This window comes from Cervus canadensis, chromosome 12 (genome assembly GCF_019320065.1).
Source record: "Cervus canadensis isolate Bull #8, Minnesota chromosome 12, ASM1932006v1, whole genome shotgun sequence".
NCBI lineage: Eukaryota > Metazoa > Chordata > Mammalia > Artiodactyla > Cervidae > Cervus > Cervus canadensis.
The window spans coordinates 31,033,105-31,055,156 of NC_057397.1; the positions used below are offsets into that span (position 1 = coordinate 31,033,105).

The 22,052-nt window shown below is 41.6% G+C and overlaps 1 protein-coding gene across 5 annotated transcripts in view; it reads left to right on the forward strand.

The window, feature by feature from the left end:
- The first annotated feature begins 518 nt into the window (after window positions 1–518).
- C12H8orf34 (chromosome 12 C8orf34 homolog) overlaps window positions 519–22,052 on the forward strand; it is a 340,089-nt gene continuing 318,555 nt past the window's right edge. For all 5 annotated transcript variants that reach the window (XM_043484015.1, XM_043484017.1, XM_043484016.1 and 2 more), the window contains exon 1: window positions 519–1,086. In XM_043484015.1, the coding sequence (XP_043339950.1) occupies window positions 760–1,086 (327 nt within the window). In that variant the 5' untranslated portion in view covers window positions 519–759. The remainder of the gene's footprint in view (window positions 1,087–22,052) is intronic.

Genomic DNA, 22,052 nt, shown 5'->3' on the forward strand with positions numbered 1-22,052 from the left:
GCCATAATTACATGTGGGTGGTAATCCACATGAGGATTAGGAAGGCAAACTGGAAGGAAGGGCTAGCTTGCTTTCATGGCTTTCCTCCTGTGAAAACCTGAAGGTTTGCTCCCAACCTTTGGGTGTCTGTACTTTGGGAGTTTTCAGCGGGATGCTCAGCCCACCGACCTGCTCTAAGCCAAGCCAGACGGCCTGATGGACGGCTCCTTCATGTTCGTGGTACACCCTCAGACCCACGCTCCTTCTCACAACTCTATCCACCTCGGACCCTGAGCTGGTGGAGGTGCGAGGAGAGGCTCAGAAGGAGCGATGGGGACGACCCCATCTCTGAATGCCTTTGCAGCTGCCAAGGAGTAGCCAACAAGCGCCAGATTTATGTGCACTTTGAAAGAAGCATCTCCACCATTGGCTTTCCGAGCGGCGCTGTCGCTAGGGAGCGGCGGGCAGGGCGAGCCGAGACCCGGGAGCAGCCCGGGCGGGTGTTCCCGTCACTTGGGCGAAAGCGCCGCCGCGGGCGGGCGCGGACACGCACGCACACGCGCGCTCCCCGCGGGTTCGAGCCCCGCCGCCCCGGTCCGCCCGAGGGCGCCCCCGGGCGCGTGCTCTAAGCAGAGCCGCACCTCCCGGCTTGCCGCCCGCCCCCAGATTCCCGCCGCCGCCGCCCGGAGGAGAAAGGAAGCGGGAGCCTCCGCTCCAGATCCCCCGGCGCGGGCGCTGCGGAGAGCTGCGGGCTTGGGGAGGAGGAGGAGAACGCGGTGAATGAGTGCCCGCCTCGCCTCCGAGTTGTGTGAGTTGGCGGCGCCGCGCCCCGGCTTCCGGCTCTCGGCGCCCCACGCGCTCGCGGCTCCCTCGGCTGCAGCCCACGCCCGCGCCAGGAGCCCCAGCTCACCGCTCCGGCGGAGCCGAGGCTCCCGAGCTCCCGGCCCGGCCCCGGTCCAGCGGAAAGCAGGGGTGTCCCCTGGCAGAGGCGCACGGCCGCGCGCTCTCCCGCTAGCTCCGTGGCCCTTCGGTCTCTCCATGGCCTCGCATCAGCAATCCCGGATCCAGGCTTACCTGGAGAAGAACAGGATCGGTCCGCTGTTTGAGGTGAGGCGCTGGCGTGCGGGCGGTCCCGTTTGTCTTAGGAAGAAGGGGTGCAGAACATCCCGGAGGGAAGGACCGGGAGAGAAGGGCGACGCCGGAGGGGCGCCCCCGTGGCCCCGGTTCTGTGGCATTCGCTCTGCCCGGGCCAGGTGTCCTGGAACGCGGCCGTGCGGTCACCTCTTCGGTTACCTGGGCGCGGACAGGTGAACTCTGGAGGGGCCAGCCTGACCCAGGCAGGGATAGTTTGAGGCGTCCGACTGTCCTGTTCCGCTCACCACATGCACAGGGGCCCGGAAAGGCTGAGACGGATGGATGCACACACTCAGTCTTACACACGCTCACTTTTTTCCTGGAATTCACACTGTCTTGCGCGTTGCTTTCTTTTTTTTCCTCTTCCAAATGTGGGCAGTAGTAGGACCCGAAAAAGGTGGAGGAGGTGCTTAGCAGTGGGATGGAATAAGGTTAACCGGGAGAAAACTGAATTGGTAAGGAGTAGATTTCAGCAGGTGCGGGCGTGTTGAATGAAATTGCCCAGCTGAGGCGCTGACATTGGTCTCTGGATGGAAAAAAAAAAAAAAGCCCTTTGCATTGCAGCCCCTACCTGTGCTGGGGAGGGGGCGGGGGGAAGAGAAGGGGGCGGAGAAAGGTTCCGGAAAAGCTCACGCATATTTATGGGAAGGAGACGTGGGGCTCTGAGCTGTTTTTTTCTCGCCATCAGAGAACTGATGACAAAATACTGTAGGAGAAGGGAAGAGCGGGAGAACAGGAGAGAAAGAGGACTGAAACCCACACGGGCAGAGCGTCCCGCCGGTGGCCAGGGCTCTGGGCAGCTGCAGAGACCGGCGGGGAGGGGGTCCCCACGGCCCCCGTCCTCTCCGGTTCAGCGGTCCAGTTGGGCACCGATCTGCCGTGAGAGGATGTGGGGAGGGGGTGGAGATTCCCCACCCCCCACAATAAACCCCAAGACATTGTGGTCATTTTTGAATTTTACATGACCACGGTGTTTTAAGACTGAAACGCGGCAAGAGGAAGAGCTAAGCGGAGCATGGAGCTCCTTCGCCAGGATTGATGAAAGGAGAGTGACAACTGCAGAAAAAACAAGGATGGAAATTAATGTCCCATCACAAAAAGGGAGCAGACAAGGGTGTGATCATAACGGGGTTCACATTACCAAGATTTTCTAGATCTCGTATTTTTCTGATCAACTTTTAAGTTAAGGATGTACTGTCTTGAGATATGCGACCGTTATTTCAACCCAAACTCGTTGTATTCATAAAGTTCTACAGTATATTTCTTGATTCTTGTTTTTGCCAAAAGTGTGAGCAAAGGAAGTCCACAAAAGCAGAGTATTAAAAGAGTATTAACAGAATTGCTGGAGCTACTTGAATTCCTTTCTTTGCCTTTAGTCTAGAGACTATATACAATTATGTATATATATATATATATATTAAATTATGTATATACATATACTACATATACCTATGTATATTTAAAGGAGAAACATAATAATCCTCTGTGGCACAGTTGATTACATCAAAAGAAACATAAATACATTTGGAGTGTTTCTTCTCTAGAGTATATGGTTTACCAAGAAGAATAGATGAATTGTTTTTAATAGATGCTGTTGGTGTTTGTTAACTTTTAAAATTCCCCAGATTCTCTCCAAGTGATAATAATAGAGTTTGGAATATATGTAAACTTTCTACATAATTAGGAAGTAGATCCAACTTGGTTTTTATTAAATGTTCACATTTTCAGGTGCTGACTAGCTAGTTCCACTGATGAATTGTAAGTGATGGTAAAATTGTATCATGAAGTGTTAGACCTCCTCACTAAAAATAAACAAGGACAGAATTATACACTTTGTATTTTACTGATTTGGGGGAGTAACATATTACATATACTCCTCTATTAGCTTGGATTACAATTTGAGTAGTTAACTTTTTAAGGTAGATGTGCACTTTATTTATTTTTTTTCCATTTATTTTTATTAGTTGGAGGCTAATTACTTTACAATATTGTAGTGGTTTTTGTCATACATTGACATGAATCAGCCATGGATTTACATGTATTCCCCATCCCGATCCCCCCTCCCACCTCCCTCTCCACCTGATTCCTCTGGGTCTTCCCAGTGCACCAGGCCCAAACACTTGTCTCATGTATCCAGCCTGGGCTGGTGATCTGTTTCACCCTAGATAATATACATGTTTTGATGCTGTTCTCTTGAAACATCCCACCCTTGCCTTCTCCCACAGAGTCCAAAATTCTGTTCTGTACATCTGTGTCTCTTTTTCTGTTTTGCATATAAGGTTATCGTTACCATCTTTCTAAATTTCATATATATGTGTTAGTATGCTGTATTGGTCTTTATTTTTCTGGCTTCCTTCACTCTGTATGATGGGCTCCAGTTTCATCCATCTCATTAGAACTGATTCAAATGAATTCTTTTTAATGGCTGAGTAATATTCCATGGTGTATATGTACCACAGCTTCCTTATCCATTCATCTGCTGATGGGTATCTAGGTTGCTTCCATGTCCTGGCTATGATGTGCACTTTAAATGATTAATGGGAGAAAATGGATAAGTTCTCTTCTACTTGAAGAAGAGTTCCTTATGCAACAGTTTTTTTTAATCATGAGAGAGCTTAGTTTTTGAAAGTAGAATTACATACACTTTACAAAATTGGAAAATCTCCTCATACTAGAAAATTAGTGAAACTAGTGTAAAATGGACATATTGATCTATCATTCTCCTCAAAGCTCTCAGGACTTTAGTTAATGGTTCTCATAAAAACTGCTTCAGGAGATCAGAGCAGGAGCTGAAGCATCTGAATTTAGGAGGAAGTAGCACAAAGGACTGTCACATATTTAATTCTTGGGCCACATTGTAAGAAACAATGATATAAGCTAAAATCTCCATTTACCGATCACAGATTGAAATCATTAGGTGATGCCAGGTTTTATTATCTGTGCTTTGTTGTGATTTGTGTGTGTGTGTGTGTGTGTGTGTGTGTTGAGATGCTGGAGTTGTTGAAATGGGCTTACTTTAGTTGTGAAAATATACAGAATCAGTCTGTACCTTCCCTTTACAGACCTTGTTAGGACTGTTTTAAGAAAACACATTGGAGTGAGACACTTTGAAGACAGCACATGAATGTGACTTAATAACAAGGGTAACATAAACTGGTAGCGAGATCACTTGTATCTTTTTTTAACCTGTACAGGTTGTTTACTTAGTTAATTTCTTACTTAGTTTACTTATTTCTAACATTTTGTCACTGAAAATTATTGGTTGGGATGGTGCTCGGGGCAGTCATATATCTTGGTTCAAGCGTGGTCACACTCACAAGGTCACACTCTTGTGTGTGTGGGTTATCCTCACACTGACACACACAAATGTGGGAAATCCTACACCATATAAAATCACTTGTATGTGGAATCTAAAAAAGAAAAATGATACAAATGAACTTATTTACAAAACAGAAACAGATCCACAGACATAGAAAACAAATGCATGGTTACCAAAGGGGAAGAGGGGGAGGGAGGGATTGATTAGGAGTTTGCAATCAACAGATACACACCACTGTATATAAAAGAAATAGCAAGCTATAGCACGAAAACTCCACTCAATATCTTGTAACAACCCATAATGGAAAATAATTTGAAAAAGATTATATATTCATATATATATATGCACATTGTCATATATATATGAATCACTTTGCTGTGTACCTGTGTACATTGTAATCAACTGTACTTCAGTTTAAGAAAGCAGTGGTAACAAGGCCACCCCTGTAATAAAATCCATGCCAAGAGACATCATAATGAAATTTCTAGGGAGAAAAGAAGAGATTAAAATCTTGAAAGCAGCCAGAGAAATGCAACGTTATCCCTATAGAGGAAAAACAATTAGAATGGCACCAGATTTCTCATCATACCCACGGAGGTCAGGAAGCAATGTAATAGCATTTTTCAAGTGCTGAAAAAATATAAAAAGAATCTAGAATTCTATAGAGAAAACATCCTTCAGAAATGAAAGGGAAGCCAAGAGAATTTGTCACTAGCAGTCCTTCCTGAAAAGTATGGCTAAAGGAATTTCTCTAAACAGAAAGGCAATGATAAAAGAAGAAGGAAGTTTAGAACATCAGGAAAGAGAAAGAACATGGAGAGAGCAAAAATACAAATGAGTACAGATAATACAAAAATGAGTACAGGTAATACATTTTCCTTCTCCTCTTGAATTTACTAAATTATGTCTGATTGAAGTTCTAATTATGACAATGCCAGATGTGGTTCTAAATGTATATAGAAGAAATACTTAAGAAAACTGTATTATTAATATAATCAGGGAAGAGAAAGGGGGTACAAAGGAGGTAAGGTTTCTGTTCTTCACTTGAGCTGGTAAAATGACAACACCTGTTGATTAATGCTGCATGTATAATATAATATGTAGTATGTACATGCCTGCTCAGTTTCTCAGTTGTGTCTGACTCTTTGTGACCCCATGGACTGTAGCCCACCAGGTCCTCTGTCCATGGAGATTCTCCATGCAAGAATACGGGAGTGGGTTGCCAGTTCCTCCTCCAGGGGATCTTCTCGACCCAGGGATTGAACCCGAGTCTCTTGCGTCTCCCATATTGACAGGCAGATTCTTTCTGTAACACTGTGCCACCTGGGAAGCCTCAGTTCAGTTCAGTTCAGTTGCTCAGTCATGTCCGACTCTTTGTGACCCCATGAACTGCAGGATGCCAGGCCTCCCTGTCCATCACCAACTCCTGGAGCCTACCCAAACTCCATTGAGCTGGTGATGCCATCCAACCATCTCATCCTCTGTCGTCCCCTTCTCCTCCTGCCTTACCAGCATCAGGGTCTTTTCAAATGAGTCAGCTCTTCGCATCAGGTGGCCAAAGTATTGGAGTTCTAGCTTCAACATCAGTCCTTCCAATGAACACTCAGGACTGATCTCCTTTAGGATTGACTGGTTGGATCTCCTTGCAGTCCAAGGGACTCTCAAGAGTCTTCTCCAACACCACAGTTTAAAAGCATCAATTTTTCGGCGCTCAGCTTTCTTCACAGTCCAACTCTCACATCCATACATGACCACTGGAAAAACCATAGCCTTGACCAAATGGACCTTTGTTGGCAAAGTAATGTCTCTGCTTTTAAATACGCTATCCAGGTTGGTCATCACTTTCCTCCAAGGAGTAAGCATCTTTTAATTTCATGGCTGCAATCACCATCTGCAGTGATTTTGGAGCCCCCCAAAATAAAGTCTGACACTGTTTCCACTGTCTCCCCATCTATTTCCCATGAGGTGATGGGACCAGATGCCATGATCTTAGTTTTCTGAATGTTGAGCTTTAAGGCAACTCTTTCACTCTCCTCCTTCACTTTCGTCAAGAGGCTTTTTAGTGCCTCTTCACTTTCTGCCATAAGGGTGGTGTCATCTGCATATCTGAGGTTATTGATATATCTCCCGGCAATCTTGATTCCAGCGTGTGCTTCTTCCAGCCCAGCGTTTCTCATGATGTACTCTGCATATAAGTTAAATAAGCAGGGTGACAATATACAGCTTTGACGTATTCCTTTTCCTATTTGGAACCAGTCTGTTATTCCATGTCCAATTCTAACTGTTGCTTCCTGACCTGCATACAGGTTTTTCAAGAGACAGGTCAGGTGGTCTGGTATGCCCGTCTCTTTCAGAAATTTCCACAGTTTATTGTGATCCACACAGTCAAAGGCTTTGGCATAGTCAATAAAGCAGAAATAGATGTTTTTCTGGAACTCTCTTGCTTTTTCGATGATCCAGCGGATGTTGGCAATTTGCTCTCTGGTTCCTCTGCCTTTTCTAAAACCAGCTTGAACATCTGGAAGTTCACAGTTCACATATTGCTGAAGCCTGGCTTGGAGAATTTTGAGCATTACTTTACTAGTATGTGAGATGAGTGCAACTGTGCGGTAGTTCGAGCATTCTTTGGCATTTCCTGTCTTTGGGATTAGAATGAAAACTGGCCTTTTCCAGTCCTGTGGCCACTGCTGAGTTTTCCAAATTTGCTGGCATATGGAGTGCAGCACTTTCACAGCATCATCTTTTAGATTTGAAATACTAGAGCAAGTAAAAAATCTATACAACAAGATGTGAAAATAACTCACAGAAACAGGAAAAAGGAGAAAAAAAGAGAGAACAAACAGAAAAACAAAAAAACAGGGCAGGCTTCAGTCCTAATATGTCAATAATTGAATGCAAATGATCTAAATATACCAGTGAAAAGACAGATTGTCAAAATGCATTAAAAACATGATCCAACTAAATGCTATCTCTAAGAAACTCATTTCAAATATAAATATATAAGCCGGATACAAGTAAAAAGATGGAAAACACATGCAGACATCAAGAGAAAGCAGGAATGGCTATGTTAATGTCAGATAAAGTAGACTTCAGAGGATAGAAAATTACCAGAGACAGGAATTGTCATTGCATAATAATAGAAGGGTTAACCCACTAAGAGAAAGAGCAATCCTGAGTGTGTATGTACTGAGCAGCACGATTACAAAATGGATGAAGCAGAAACTGATAGAACAAAAAAGAAAAATAGACAAATCTGTAATCATAGTTGAAGATTTCAAAACCCCTCTCTTGACAATGGAAAGAACAATTTGACAGGAAGTCAGAAACGCTACAGGAGAAAGCCACAGCACATCAGATAACAGGATCTAGTTGACATTTGTAGACTGCTCTATGCAACAGTGGCAGAAAACACATTCTTTTCAAGTTGCATGGAATGCATGTAGAGACAGACCATTCCCTGAGCCACAAAACAGCCCTCAGCTGAAATCATACAAATGTTTTCTCCATCACAGTGGGATAAAACTAGAAGTCAGTAATAGAAAGAAAAGAGGAAAATTCCCCCAACACTGGGAAGCTGTACATCACACTTCTCCATAATCTACTGGTCAAAGAAGAAATCACAAGGAAATAAAAAATACATCAAACCGTGAAATGGAAGATAAGTTAAAATTTGTGAGACGCAGCTCAAGCAGAGTGGAGAGGGAATTTTATAACACTAAAATGCATATGATAAAAAAGTGGATGATGTGACTGACCTAAATAGGACTGCTCTTTCTATACCATTCCTCTGTCTACTCCTAATAGTAGAGGACAGTCTAGCCAATGAGAGAGAGGGCCCTTCTTTTGCAGTTAAGGGTATGTGACCATCAGTAAGGTGATAACAGTAAGGATTTGTTCATATATCATGTCTTCAATCTAGAAGTAGATCTTAAGTTCCTGAAGGTGGGAAACAAGTGCCTCCTGCTTTATTGTGTATCTATTCAAGTGTCTGGTGGGGCCCAGACTATAAATCAGGTGGTCAGCTGATGTTAAACAAAATTTTATTCAGTTTGTTTAATTGAATTAAACAAAACATTAAGTTGTGTATATTTTTCCTTTCTCTGGAGAAAAAACATTGAAGATAGAACCAGCTAGCAAATACCATCTTGATGTATATTCCTTTAAGACCTAGAGCAAAATATCCCACATCCCATTAATTAACCTTTATGTACAGTAAATAACTTATAACTATGTACTTAATTACCACATTCACTTTCAGCCGTATTTTCCGCTTTTTAATATCTGCTTCCTAGAGAGGGCCTGATAAATTAATTCACACCACTCTACAAGGCTTAGTGCATGAGTCCTCCCTCTCTCAAGTGCATTTGCATTTAACGTGGCGGAAGATACATGACACTGTCATGTTGTTGCTCAGTCTCTCAGCTGTATCTGACTCTTTGCGAGCCCATGAATTGTAGCACACCAAGCTTTCCCTGTCTTTCACTATCTCCTGGAGTTTGTGCAAACTCATGTCCATTGAGTCAGTGATGCTGCCTAACCATCTCATCCTGCATCGCCCCCTTCTCCTCTTGCCTTCAGTCTTTCCTAGCGTCAGGGTCTTTTCCAATGAGTCAGCTCTTCGCATCAGGTGGCCAAAGTATTGGAGCTTCTGCTTCAGCATCAGTCCTTCCAATGAATTTTCAGGGTTGATTTCCTTTAGGATTGACTGGTTTGATCTCCTTGCAGTCCAAGGGACTCTCAAGAGCCTTCTCCAGTACCACAATTCAAAAGTATCAATTCTTTGGCACTCAGCCTTCTTTTTGGTCCAGCTTTCACACCAGTACATGAATACTGGAAAAACCATAGCTTTGACTATATGGACCTTTGTCAGCAAAGTGATATCTCTGTTTTTAATATGCTGTATGGGTTTGTCATAGCTTTTCTTCAAGGGAGCAAGTGTCCTTTAATTTTGTGGCTGCAGTCACTGTGTGCAGTGATTTTAGAGCCCAAGAAAATAAAATCTGTCACTGTTTCCACTTTTTCCCCATATATTTGCCATGGAGTTATGGGACTGGATCCATGATCTTGGTTTTTTGAATGCTGAGTTTTAAGCCAGCTTTTTCACTCTCCTCTCTCACCTTCATCAAGAGTTCCTCTTTGCTTTCTGCCATTAGAGTGGTACCAACTGCATTCCTGAGGTTGTTGATAATTTTCATGGCAATCTTGTTTCTAGCTTCTGATTCTTCCAGCCTGGCATTTTGCATGATGTACTCTGCATGTAAGTTAAATAAGCAGGGTGACAATATACAGCAAGAATACTGGAGTGGTTTGCCATCGCGTACTCCAGTGGAACATGTTTTGTCAGAACTCTGCACTATCACCCGTCTGTCTTGAGTGTCCCAGCAAGGCATGTCTCATAGCTTCATTGGGTTATGCAAGCCCCTTCACCACGACAACGCTGTGATCCATGAAGGGGGTGCGTAGTAGACTAAATAGTTGTCAGTACATGTATGAATGAAGACAATCAGGACCAACCTGTCACATCTCAAAATTATGGTTTGTGTATGAGTTATATTTTGTAGTAGGAATCTGGAAATGTTCTCAGAAGTTTGTGGGAGATTTCACTGTCTTGAAAATTCATCACAAGTTTGTCTTTTCAACAGCTATTAAATTCTTCAGTGCATCATGTTTGGAACTTCATTTCTACTCCTTTGGTACTTATTTATTGGATGCTGTATTACATGCTGAGAAGTATAAATTTATATAAAAGGTTTCCTATCCTCAAAAACTCCTGTATATTTATTAATGGAAAGACTGATACACTTGGGACACTCTGAACCATTCTATTCTGATAATTTTGCAGAAGCACACCTTGATTTTCTTGGTGCTTGGTCCACTTCATGCTCGTCAATATATTCCATCATTATACTATAAGAAGTAAAAAATTCATATTTGAAATTCACATTTAGAGATTAGTTTTCAAGAAATTTAGCCTTGAAATCAAGTATGTAAATCAAATAAGGTAAAGGGCAGATTTGTTAATAGAGTAGCTTCTGTTGTTATTATTTTTGTTCCTGAAAGTTCTTAGCAACAGGAAGACATCTAAACATGAATTAGTAACAATTAGTAACAGTATCTAAATCATCTGATAGTTGGATAGTGCTCTAGTGAAATACATGAATAGTTGTAGGTTGTAAGTTGTTCCTTTAACATAAAAAGATCAGTTTCTTTTTGAAGTGTAACCTGGAGCATACAGGAGTGTATTCCTTCACTGTTTGAACATATTGATCTCAATTCATAGTGATCAAGCTGTATTGAATTGAGAATGCATTTGATATGCCTATACAAGGGGCTTCCCTGGTGGCTCAGAGGTTAAAGCGTCTGCCTGCATCTGCCTTTGTCTGCCTGCAATGCGGGAGACTTGGGTTCGATCCCTGGGTCAGCAAGATCCCCTGGAGAAGGAAATGGCAACCCACTCCAGTATTCTTGCCTGGGAAATCCCATGGACGGAGGAGCCTGGTGGGCCACAGTCCACAGGGTCGCAAAGAGTCGGACTGGACTGAGCGACTTCACTTTCTTTCACTTTCACTTTCATACATTAAAATACCATTTCTATTTGTATAGAGTGAACTCCATTGTATAAGACATTGTAGCTTCATGTTTTTGAGACATTAATTCACTACTCTTGTACTCCTAAGAATTCTCTCCATATAACCTAGTGTTGTTTTGGTTATTTCACCTTTTCCCAATACATTTTTTACTTCCCAAATATAATAACCATCTTAACATTGTATAAAATTATAATTTAAATAGCTACAGTTAATTAAACAGAGTATTATTCTATTCTGACCAGAAATATTTCTGGAAACATTCCCTAGTATCTTTCTTCTTAGTGATATAACAGTGATATGAAAAACAACACTGTTAAAATATGCAGCTGGAGGTTTCCCAGGTGGTCCAGTGGCTAAGACTCTGCACTTCCAATGCAGAAGGCCCGGGTTCTATCCCTGGGCAGGGAACTGAGTCCCATGTGCCGCAGCTGGGAGTTTACATGCTGCAACTAAAAAGTCCATATGCCACAACTAAGACCCTGGACTGCCAAGTGAATAAATAAATACTAAAAATATGTACATATATATATGTGTGTATATATATATGTGTATATATATATGTTCAGTTGAAAAGTCATGTTCGCTGCTTTATGATCCCATGGACTGCAGCATGCCAGGCCTGCCTGTCCTTCACTATCTCCCAGAGTTTGCTCAAATTCATGTCCATTGAGTCAGTGATGCTATCTAACCATCTCATCATCTGCTGCACAGGTGACAAATACTCTGCTTTTTGGAAGCTCACAGAAAGTCTTAGCTTTTGCAGAATTATTTTCTGTCTAACCCTTGCTTAACATTAAGACATTGAGGTCTGTGTACACTTGGCTACATCTCATTGCTACGATCTAGAGATTGGTCAGAGTCACTCTGACCAAGACAGAGATCAGAGTCACTCAGTTTGTGAATAGTTCAGTTTTGAGAAATAATATTTAGAGAAGAATTCCTGAAGTGCATTATGTTCTCAAGTTATTAAAAGTGTATTTTAGGATACAGTTACTTGAGCAATGATTTGGATACCCGGTCTGCATAAAGTTGCCCCATGGAAGAATTACTTTTGCTGAGCTGAACTGTGGAGTGATTTCAGAAACTGCTACTGAGAGTCATTTTTCAAATTAGACCATGCAAATGCATAGTTTTGTCTACTATGGGATGTGTGGAGTGGCATGCTCATCACAGTAGGCAGCATCTTTTGTAAGAACTACTGCACATTTTAACAATGTCAAAAATAGTATATAAGTATTCTGAATTGTGTACCTAAAAGTATTTCCTCCTTCCTTTTTTTTTTTTTTTTGGCATAGGTTTCTGGAAAACTCATAGCCTAATGATAGTCAGAATGTAGGCCATTATCATGACGACTCATAACACTCATTCTTTTTCCCATACTGTCTTCATTTGTTTTACTTTATCTTTTCCCTCCCACTTTTTGTTAATTCCATTTGATCATAATTTCTGCTTCTTTGGAGAGTGCTTTCAATTCTTTCTGAAATAAGACTGAATACAAGTTTGATATAAATCATAAAGTGACCCACCCATAATCTGAATAAATTAGGTGCTTTACAAGACACATTTGAATGATGTTCCCTATTGATACACACTCTCACTGACTTTCTTTTTGGAAATATTTCTTTGGCTTCTTCCAGATTGTTGAGGGAGAATTTATTTGCAGGATGATGTCTCCTGGGATGAGTCTATTGAGGAGCAGAAATGAAGCTTCCTAAAAGGCAAGATCTGAGACTCAGGGTCTTTGCTTGATCTGTTTTCTCTGCTTGAAAGTTTTCCCCTCAACATCTCCTATGCTGGCTTCTCTTCCATTCAGAAGTTTAAATATCTCATCAAAGAGGCTCTCACAGATAACTTTTTTTTTTTTTTTTGCCATACCACTTGGCTGGTGGGATCTTGGTCTCTTGGCACTGAAAGTGCAGAGTCCTAGCCACTGGACTACTAGGGATTTCCCACAGACAACTCAGTCTAACAGCTTCCCAGTTAGTCTCCATCATGCAGCACTATTTTATTTCCATACTCATCAATCTCTGGCATTTTTTCTTATTCGTTTGTTCAACATTTGACTCTCCCTTATAAATATATCCTCCACGAGGAAAGGGACTTGGTCTCCCTTGTTCTGACTTACCCCAGTGACGCACAGTAGCCCCTTTCTTCCAGCTGGCTTTCATTCTTATTCCTCTAACCAAACATTTAAAAGAGTTAAATAAACCTCTCCCCAGGTAGGATATTATAGAGCCATTAAAAATGTAGAAGAAATGAGTTCAAGATTACATTTGCAATATCTTTATAACTGTATTTGACATACAAAAAGAATGGAAATAATAGTGGTTTATAGTTTTTATGTAAGTTGATAGGCACTTTTTGCGTCTACAAACCATCCAGTTTTTCAAGCTCTCTCTGTATTACTGCACTGTTTCTTATTTCTTTTAGTATTAAGTTCTTTATTTAATATCATTTTGTCTTCTAGAGGGCCTTACTGAGGCCCATGCAAGTATTGTATTTGCATGTTAATGGTACTTTTCTTGCCAATTAGAACCTTCACGGAGAGTTTTGGCAGAGGTTGGGAGGAAAACACTAATAGAGTTGATAAAATCAGAAATGATGATGTTAAGAGGATGGGAGCAGGTAGAGTGAAAATGAGGACCAGGTGAGTAGAAATGGTACCAGGTGGGGAAGTGGAAAGGAGTGAGTGAAACATTTTCAGAAACAACCCTTGAATCATGCTGTACCCACTTCCCCAGTTTCTCTTTTAAGCACTTTAACACAGAACTGTGGATTTTACCTGCTAACTGACTTCACAAAACTCTATATTTCATCCTGTGCACCAGATCCTTGTCAGAATACTCAGGAATCAATTGCCCTAAGCATGAAGAGGCTTTAAAACTGAGCTAACCTCAAGAATGTGACCAAAAGCTTTGTAGAGGAAATACACTGCATTTCATTTGGACATGAAAGGCCAGACTGGTCTTCCCTGGTAGCTCAGATGGTAAAGGATCTGCCTGCAATGCAGGAGACCCGGGTCAGTTCCTGGATCAGGAAGACCCCCTGGAGAAGGGAATGGCAACCCACTCCCAGTATTCTTGCCTGGGAAATCCCGTGGACAGAAGAGCCTGGTGTGCTACAGTCCACAGGGTCCCAAACAGTTGGACATGACTGAGCGTCTGAAACTAACTTACTTACTAATAAGGCCAGACTGAAATCTGCTGTAACATCAATGGGTTGATGCATGGCCCACTCTACAGATATTTTTGAGTGGGTACTATCTGAAAGGCTTTTCTATGTAGAACATCTTTTAGGTGCCTTAACTCGAAGTGATAAAAAAGGAGCCAGAACATCACAAGAAGTCCTACTTTCCTTGCATCTTTGTTTCAGTGGTGGTTTAATAATTATTCCCAAGACCCAGATATCTTTCTCTCCTCCCTTTCCTTCAACAAATATATCCAGTGAATTATCAAATCCTTTCAGTTAGGTCTTGTGAAAAGACTCTCGTGTAAAAGACTTCCCTTTCTCTTTGAATCATTTCCAACATAACCCTGGTACCTGCACAAGTCCATCGTGTTGTCCTATCCTGATCCATTCTACATGTGGCTAACACACTGCCCATCCAAACAGTGATATTTACCATGTATTTCTGTACTAAAAAATAAATATATGGGCTCTCTGATGGTTTAGCAGTAAATAATCTACAATGGAGGAGATGCAGGTTTGGTCCGTGAGTCAGGAAGCTACCTTGGAAAAGGAAATCACAACCCACTCCAATATTCTTGCCTGGAGGGTCCCATGGACAGAGAAGCCTGGTGGGCTGCAGTCCATGGGGGTCGCAAAAGTCGGATGCAACTTCATGACTAAATAGCAACAACAAAATACACTGTTCTCCACTCACTGTGGTCATGCCTCTTAAACAAGAGCATGCATTCATTATGACAGATGTCTATAACCATGAACAAAATGTAAGGTTCATGAAAATTTTCAAAGTATTCAAACTTTAGAGAATTTTCAAGCTTGCATTGTGTCATGTTTGGCACTGCATCCAGGTGATAAAATCACAGGGCTGGGCCTCTGAAGATGCAAAGATTTTGAAACACTGAATTATGGGATAAATTCCAAACCAGGGTTGCATTAAGAGTCCTCCAACATCTACTTAATCTTGGTTTTCATCGTCCCTTCAGTGGTAGCCAGGCTAGTTTGTTCAGTTGCCCCATACATGTAATACTAAGTCTTTGCTTGACATTCTTTCTACATGGAATATTTTCCCTTTCTTCTATAATGTCATAGACTAGGTTCCTTGGGAAGCATAGTCTGAAGTGGAGATTTGCAAGCAGAGGTTTAATTGTGGGATGCTCATGGGAGCAGCAGCTTGAAGGGAGTGAGGGAAGTGAGTTTGAGTAGAGGAGGAAGTAAGAGAAAAATGGGGCTTTCTGGGTAGCTCAACTGGCAAAGAATCTGCCTGCAATGCGGGAGACCTGGGTTCAATCCCTGGGTGGGGAAGACCCCCTGGAGAAGGGCATGGCAACCCACTCCAGTATTCTTGCCTGGAAAATTGTTGCAAAGGGTCAGACACAACTGAGTGACTAACACACACACAGGAAGAATATATTCCAAGGCAGTGACAACAGAATCCTTAGCTGAGCACATAGGGAGGATTACCTCAGGAGTCCTGGAACTGGGAGACCCTTCAGGGTTGTTACAATAAAAGCCTAAGGGTCAGCCCTTTGTGTTCTAGTCATTAGAAGCAGGCTTCCAACAGAGAGAGAATGTGACCTTGGATGAGGCAGCTGCCTCCTGTGCAAGGACAGTTCTGGGCAAGGCCTCAGGTGAGAGCCTTTCAGAGTCAACACTCCTGGCAGCTGGCAGAATGAGCTTTTGTTTTTGAAGGAAGGATTTGGACACATACCCCAATGTCTACTGCAGCAAGTCCCTTATATATGAATGAATTCTGTTTTGCTTTAAGTCCAGCAAAGTTGGCCTAGGTACCCAACTAATGCAATTGACTATATGGTACTTTACTGTAATAGGTTTATAATATTTTTGACACAAATGATACATAAAAAAACAAAAACAAAAATAAAGCATTTGTAATCTTACAGTACATGTCAAGCGCTTCATTCGTGTCTGACTCTTTGAGACCTTGTGGACTGTAGCCCGCCAGGCTTCTCTGTCCATGGGGATTCTCCAGACAAGAATACTGGAGTGGATTGCCATGCCAGACTCCAGGGGATCGTCCTGATCCAGGGGTCAAACCCATGTCTCTGAAGTCTCCTCCATTGGCAGGTGGGTTCTTTATCCCTAGTACCACCTGGGAAGTTCCAATCTTACAGTACAGTACCTTGAAAAGTACAGTAGTACAATATAACAGCCGGCACACAAGGGCTGGCATCGAGCGACCAGGCAAGAAGAGTTACTGACTGGAGAAGGGAGAGGAGGTAGGACATGGCAGAGCTGAAGGATCCAGCAGTAGGAGACAGACTGCAATTTCACTCACACCTGCCTTTGATGGAACACATGTTTGCATCTTTGAAAGTTTGTGACTTGAAGGTCTGAGTGTAGGGAATTTGTTGTACCTTCCCTTTTCAACATGAGCCACTCACCAGGGTATAGTTAAGCTAAGCCTCTTTCATTAAATATGTTTGTACTCTCCTAATTTCCCTAGATTTTCCATTTCTGTATACTCCGTTTGCATTTAGGGGCTAAGCCACTCATTTTTGTGGTTAACCACATTACATCATTACTTTCTGGGTTATGATTTGTCTTTCTAAACATATTGTTGGCTTTTTCCTCTAATTTTTTTTTCCCAGAGTATCTAACTTGTAGTATAGGCATCATAAGAAGTTAATTGAATGCTTGTTAAATGAATAAATGCGTAAAAAGAGCATGGTCTACAGAAACAGAAAGTAGTCTTTGCTTTATACACAAAGCAGGCAAAACCTTTCGACTCTTTCTAAGCTTCACAATGAGAAATATGCAAAGACCTCAAAGAAGGTTAAAAGAAGATCTGCAGAAATAAAAGGAATTAAAATCTGTGTAATCAGCTGTGTGAGTCAACTGATCCCCTTATTTGTGTGTGTGACAGACTGAAATTTGGATTTTCTTTTGTTTATAACAGAAGAGTCCCAGGTTATCCTTGTAGGTACAAATATTGTAATTGGTATAAAGTTAAAACATGTCTGTTTATATGACTCCATTCAATCTATGCGAGCATGAGGAAGATGAGGCAGAAATAAAGGGCATCATTTTTTGTTTGTTGAATTGATTGCCTTCTCTCTGTCTTGGGGCTTCTTTGGTGGCTCAAATGGTAAAGAATCCGCCTGCCAATGCAGGAGACCGAAGTTCTGTCGCTGGGTTGGGACGGTCCCCTAGAGAAGGGAATGGCTACCCACCCCAGTATTCTTGCCTGGAGAATTCCATGGACAGAGAAGCCTGGCAGGCTACAGTCCATGGGGTCGGAAAGAGTCAGACATGACTGAGTGACTAAGTACACTCTCAAAGGGTTAACATCTGAGTTTCTTAAATGGAGGGTGTTTTTTTCTTTTTTTTCTCATAATGTCTCATATTGACTAAATAATGAAGATTATTCATTAAAACCATAGTATATGTACAAATTAATTCTCAACTTGAAGTTTTCTTCATTAACCCCGAGATTTTATCATTGAATATCTAGTGGAGTCCACACTTGCTTTTCATTAATGTAGAACAAATGCATCAGTGAACTATAGATAGATAAATTAATCATTCTTACTCTATGCTGGACCAGTGAAGATGCTAGCAAATCTATATTGATTAGTTTGCTTTCTTCTGTGTTTTAGTATACATTTGAAAGTGTAATTTGGGAAGACTGTTGAGCTTGGTGAAGTCCTAACACAGAGGGTTTCAGGTCTGACCTGTTCTGTGAAAGAAGCATGAGGAGGTGTTACCACTGCTCATTTTCTGAGATTGGACTCGAAAGTGGATTTCATTATGATGAAGGAAGGTTTTAATTTTTCTTTTAAATGTGCATCTAGGAACATGCCAAATTCCCTTATTTATATTTATTTAGCCTGAAATTATTTTGAATTTTCCTTTGTAGACAGCCATATTGTTTGTGAAAATGATAGTGTCATTTGTTTCTTTCTAGTCATTTTAAGTTTTCTCTTTTTTTCCAGTCTTCATTTGATGGCTGTTATTAGTGAAAAAAAGAAAAATGGCCATTTTTTTCTTTTCAATCTCAATAGTTTTTGTCTTTTTTTCTTTTCTGTGTCTTATTCTCTTGACTAAGATCTCTAATACAGTGTTGAATAGAAGTGGTAATACTTTATGTTTTTTGATGTATCCTCATTTAAGAAGAAAAAAGCTCTGGGAAAGACTAGAGTTCTCTTCAAGAAAATTAGAGATACCAAGGGAACATTTCATGCAAAGATGGGCACAGTAAAGGACAGAAATGGTATGGACCTAACAGAAGCAGAAAATATTAAGAAGAGGTGGCAAGAATACACAGAAAGACTATACAAAAAAGATCTTCATGATCCAGATAACCACTTGATGGTATGATCACTCACCTAGAGCCAGACATCCTGGAATGTGAAGTTAGTGGGCCTTAGGAAGCATCACCAATAACAAAGCTAGTGGAGGTGATGGAATTCCAGTTGAGCTATTTCAAATCCTGAAAGATGATGCTGTGAAAGTGCTGCACTCAATATGCCAGCAAATTTGGAAAACTCAGCACTGGCCACAGGACTGGAAAAGACCAGTTTTCATTCCAGTCCCAAAGAAAGGCAATGCCAAAGAATGTTGAGACTACCACGCAATTGCACTCATCACATACACTAGCAAAGGAATTCTCAAAATTCTCCAAGCCACACTTTAACAGTACATGAACCATGAATTTCCAGATGTGCAAGCTGGATTTAGAAAAGGCAGAGGAACCAGAGATCAAGTTGCCAACAACCATTGGATCTTTGAAAAAGCCAAGAGAGTTCCAGAAAAACACCGACTTCTGCTTTATTGATTACGCCAAAGCCTTTGACTCTGTGGATCACAACAAACTGTGGAAAATTCTTAAAGAGATGGGAATACCAGACCACCTTACCTGCCTCCTGAGAAATCTGTATGCGATCAAGAAGCAAGTTAAAACGAGACATGGAACAAAGGACTGGTTCCAGATTGGGAAAGGAGTATGTCAAGGCTGTATATTGTCACCCTGCTTATTTAACTTATATGCAGAGTATATCATGTGAAATGCTGGGGTGGACGAACCACAAGTTGGATTCAAGATTGCCAGGAGAAATATCAATAACCTCAGAGACACAGATGACACCACCCTATGGTAGAAAGCAAAGAAGAACTGAAGAGCCTCTTGATGAAAGTGAAAGAGGAGAGTGAAAAAGTTGTTTTAAAACTCAACATTCAAAAAACAAGATCATGGCATCCAGTCCCATCACTTCATGGCAAATAGATGGGGAAAAAAGTGGAAAACAGTGGGAAAAAAGTGGAAACAGTGACAGACTTTATTTTCTTAGGTTCCAAAATCACTGCAGATGGTGACTGCAGCCATGAAATTAAAGGACACTTGCTCCTTGGAAGAAACGCTATGACCAACCTAGACAGCATATTAAAAAGCAGAGACTTCACTTTCCCAACAAAGGTCTGTCTGGTCAAGGCTATGGTCATGTATAGATGTGAGAGTTGGACTTGAAGAAAGCTGAGCGCCGAAGAATTGATGCTTTTGAACTGTGGTTTTGGAGGAGACTCCTGAGAATCCCTTAGACAGAAAGGAGATCAAACCTGTCAATCCTAAAGGAAATCAGTCCTGAATATTCATTGGAAGGACTGATGCTGAAACCGAAAGCCCAATACTTTGGCTACCTGATGTGAAGAACTGACTCATTGGAAAAGACCCTGATGCTGGGAAAGACTGAAGCCAGGAGGAGAAGGGGACCACAGAGGAAGAGATGGTTGGTTGGCATCACCGTCTTGATGGACGTAAGTTTGAGCAAGCTCTGGGAGTTGATGATGGACAAGAAAGCCTGGCATGCTGTATTCCACGGGGTCACAAAGAGTTGGACACGACTGAACTGAACTGATTTAAGAAGAATGATCATTGCAACGTTAGAAGATTGGTTTTTTTTTAAAACCTTTAATGAACTTAGGGAAGTTTATGTTTCTTAATAGATTTCTTGGATTTTTAAATTAAAAGTTGAGTTCAGTTATATTTAAAAGTCTCTCTTTGTTTATATTGAAATTAGCATATGATTTTTCTCCTTTGTTCTATTAATGGGGAGAATTGTATTACTAGATTTTATAATGTTAAACCAACTTTGCATTTCTGAGAGAAAATGATTCTGATCAAAAGACATGATCTGTTTTTTGTATTGCTGAATTTCAGTTACTAATATGTTGCTTAACATTTTTTCCTTTCACTTTTAGAAGTTTTGAGCTCAATTTCTTTCCTTTGCTGTTATCTCAGAGAAAATAGGATGCATGTTTATCTTAAAATTTGAAATTGAGCAGTATCGTTACCTTCTTCCTGAATAATGCAAGAACTTCCTGGATAATGCTTTGCCTCTAGCCACCACTTTCCTCAGCTTGTATACTGTTGCTCATTATTTCAATTCTTCTTCTTTTTTTAAATTTGCTTCAGGCTCACAAAAGATACAGGTAACAAATTCCTTAAGTCTTTGTACACATTTAAAGATGTTCTTTCACATACCTCTCCCTCGACATCTTTGAAACCAACATTTCAGTTCCGTTCTGAGTCATGCTGTTATCCACTGTCCATAAATCAGTGGTGCCTGACTTCTGGCAATGGATCAGTTCAGTGGACAAGTAAATATTCTCAAAGTTTGGGGGTCCTTCTGCCTGACTTTCTAGGATACTTCTGAGTGGACATATAATACCTACTGATTTTATGCCACTATATCATGCAGGACTAGGTCTAAATCAGTCTCGGGGGCTTTTGTTTTGTTTAGTGAAGGGCTCTCCATGAAGACATATGTATAAATTGAGGGAAAGCAGGAATGTAGCCTGAGTGTGTGCTGGAGGAATCTGGGCTACCTGCACATGTAACTTGCTTGTGCCTTCTGGATTGCTGTTGTGCACATTCAGTCTTCTTGTCTGGGGACTTCCGTTGAGGGAGGTCCAGTGGTTAAGACTTCACTTTTCAATGCAGGGAATGCAGGTTTGAATCCCTGGTTAGGAAGCTAAGAATTCCACATACCTTGTGTCCAAAAAATCAGAACATAAACAACAGAAGCAATGCTGTAACAAATTCAATAAAGACTTAAAAGAAAATCCTATGGTTTGATGAGTCAGAGAATACCCAGTTCATGATGGGCAGCCTAAGTCTCATGGCCAGTTCATGTCCCAGAGTCAGGTGGTCTTCCAGGATCCAGTAAAAAACCAGGAGGTATATCTCAAAAGGAAACTGGTTACCTGGAGAAGCAGACAGGGCTTTACTAAGGATGCGTAGGAATCTGTGCTGTGATTCTCCTGTGCAGGCTTGCCAGCCACTCAAAGCAGCATCTCTCACCAGGCACAGGCAAGTATTGTTGGGTCTACCAGAGTCTGAGGATTGAGTGCTGGAGCCGTTTGCACTGAAGCTGGACCTGCTGCCGGGTATGATCTTGCTCTGCACTCCAGTCACAAAGGGCATCCTGGGAGTTCCTTGGTGGTCCAGTGGTTAAGAAAAAACTTTGCTTTCCAATGCAAGGGATGCAGGTTCAGTCCCTAGTCAGGGAGCTAAAATTGCACATGCCTGGCGGCCAAAAAAACAAAAACATAAAACAGAAGCAATACTGTAACAAATTCAATAAAGACTTTAAAAAGGGTCCACATCAAACATATCTTTAAAAAATGGAGGGGCATCTAATGGATTGCTCAGTATACTGTGGTGTACAGGACCTCCTTCCCAGGTGGCTCAGTGGTAAAGAATTTTCCTGCCAACGCAGGAGACGCAGGTTTGATCCCAGGGCTGAGAAGATCCCCTGGAGAGGGAAATGACAACCTACTCTAGTATACTTGCCTGGGAAATCCTATGAACAGAGGAGTTTGGCGGGCTA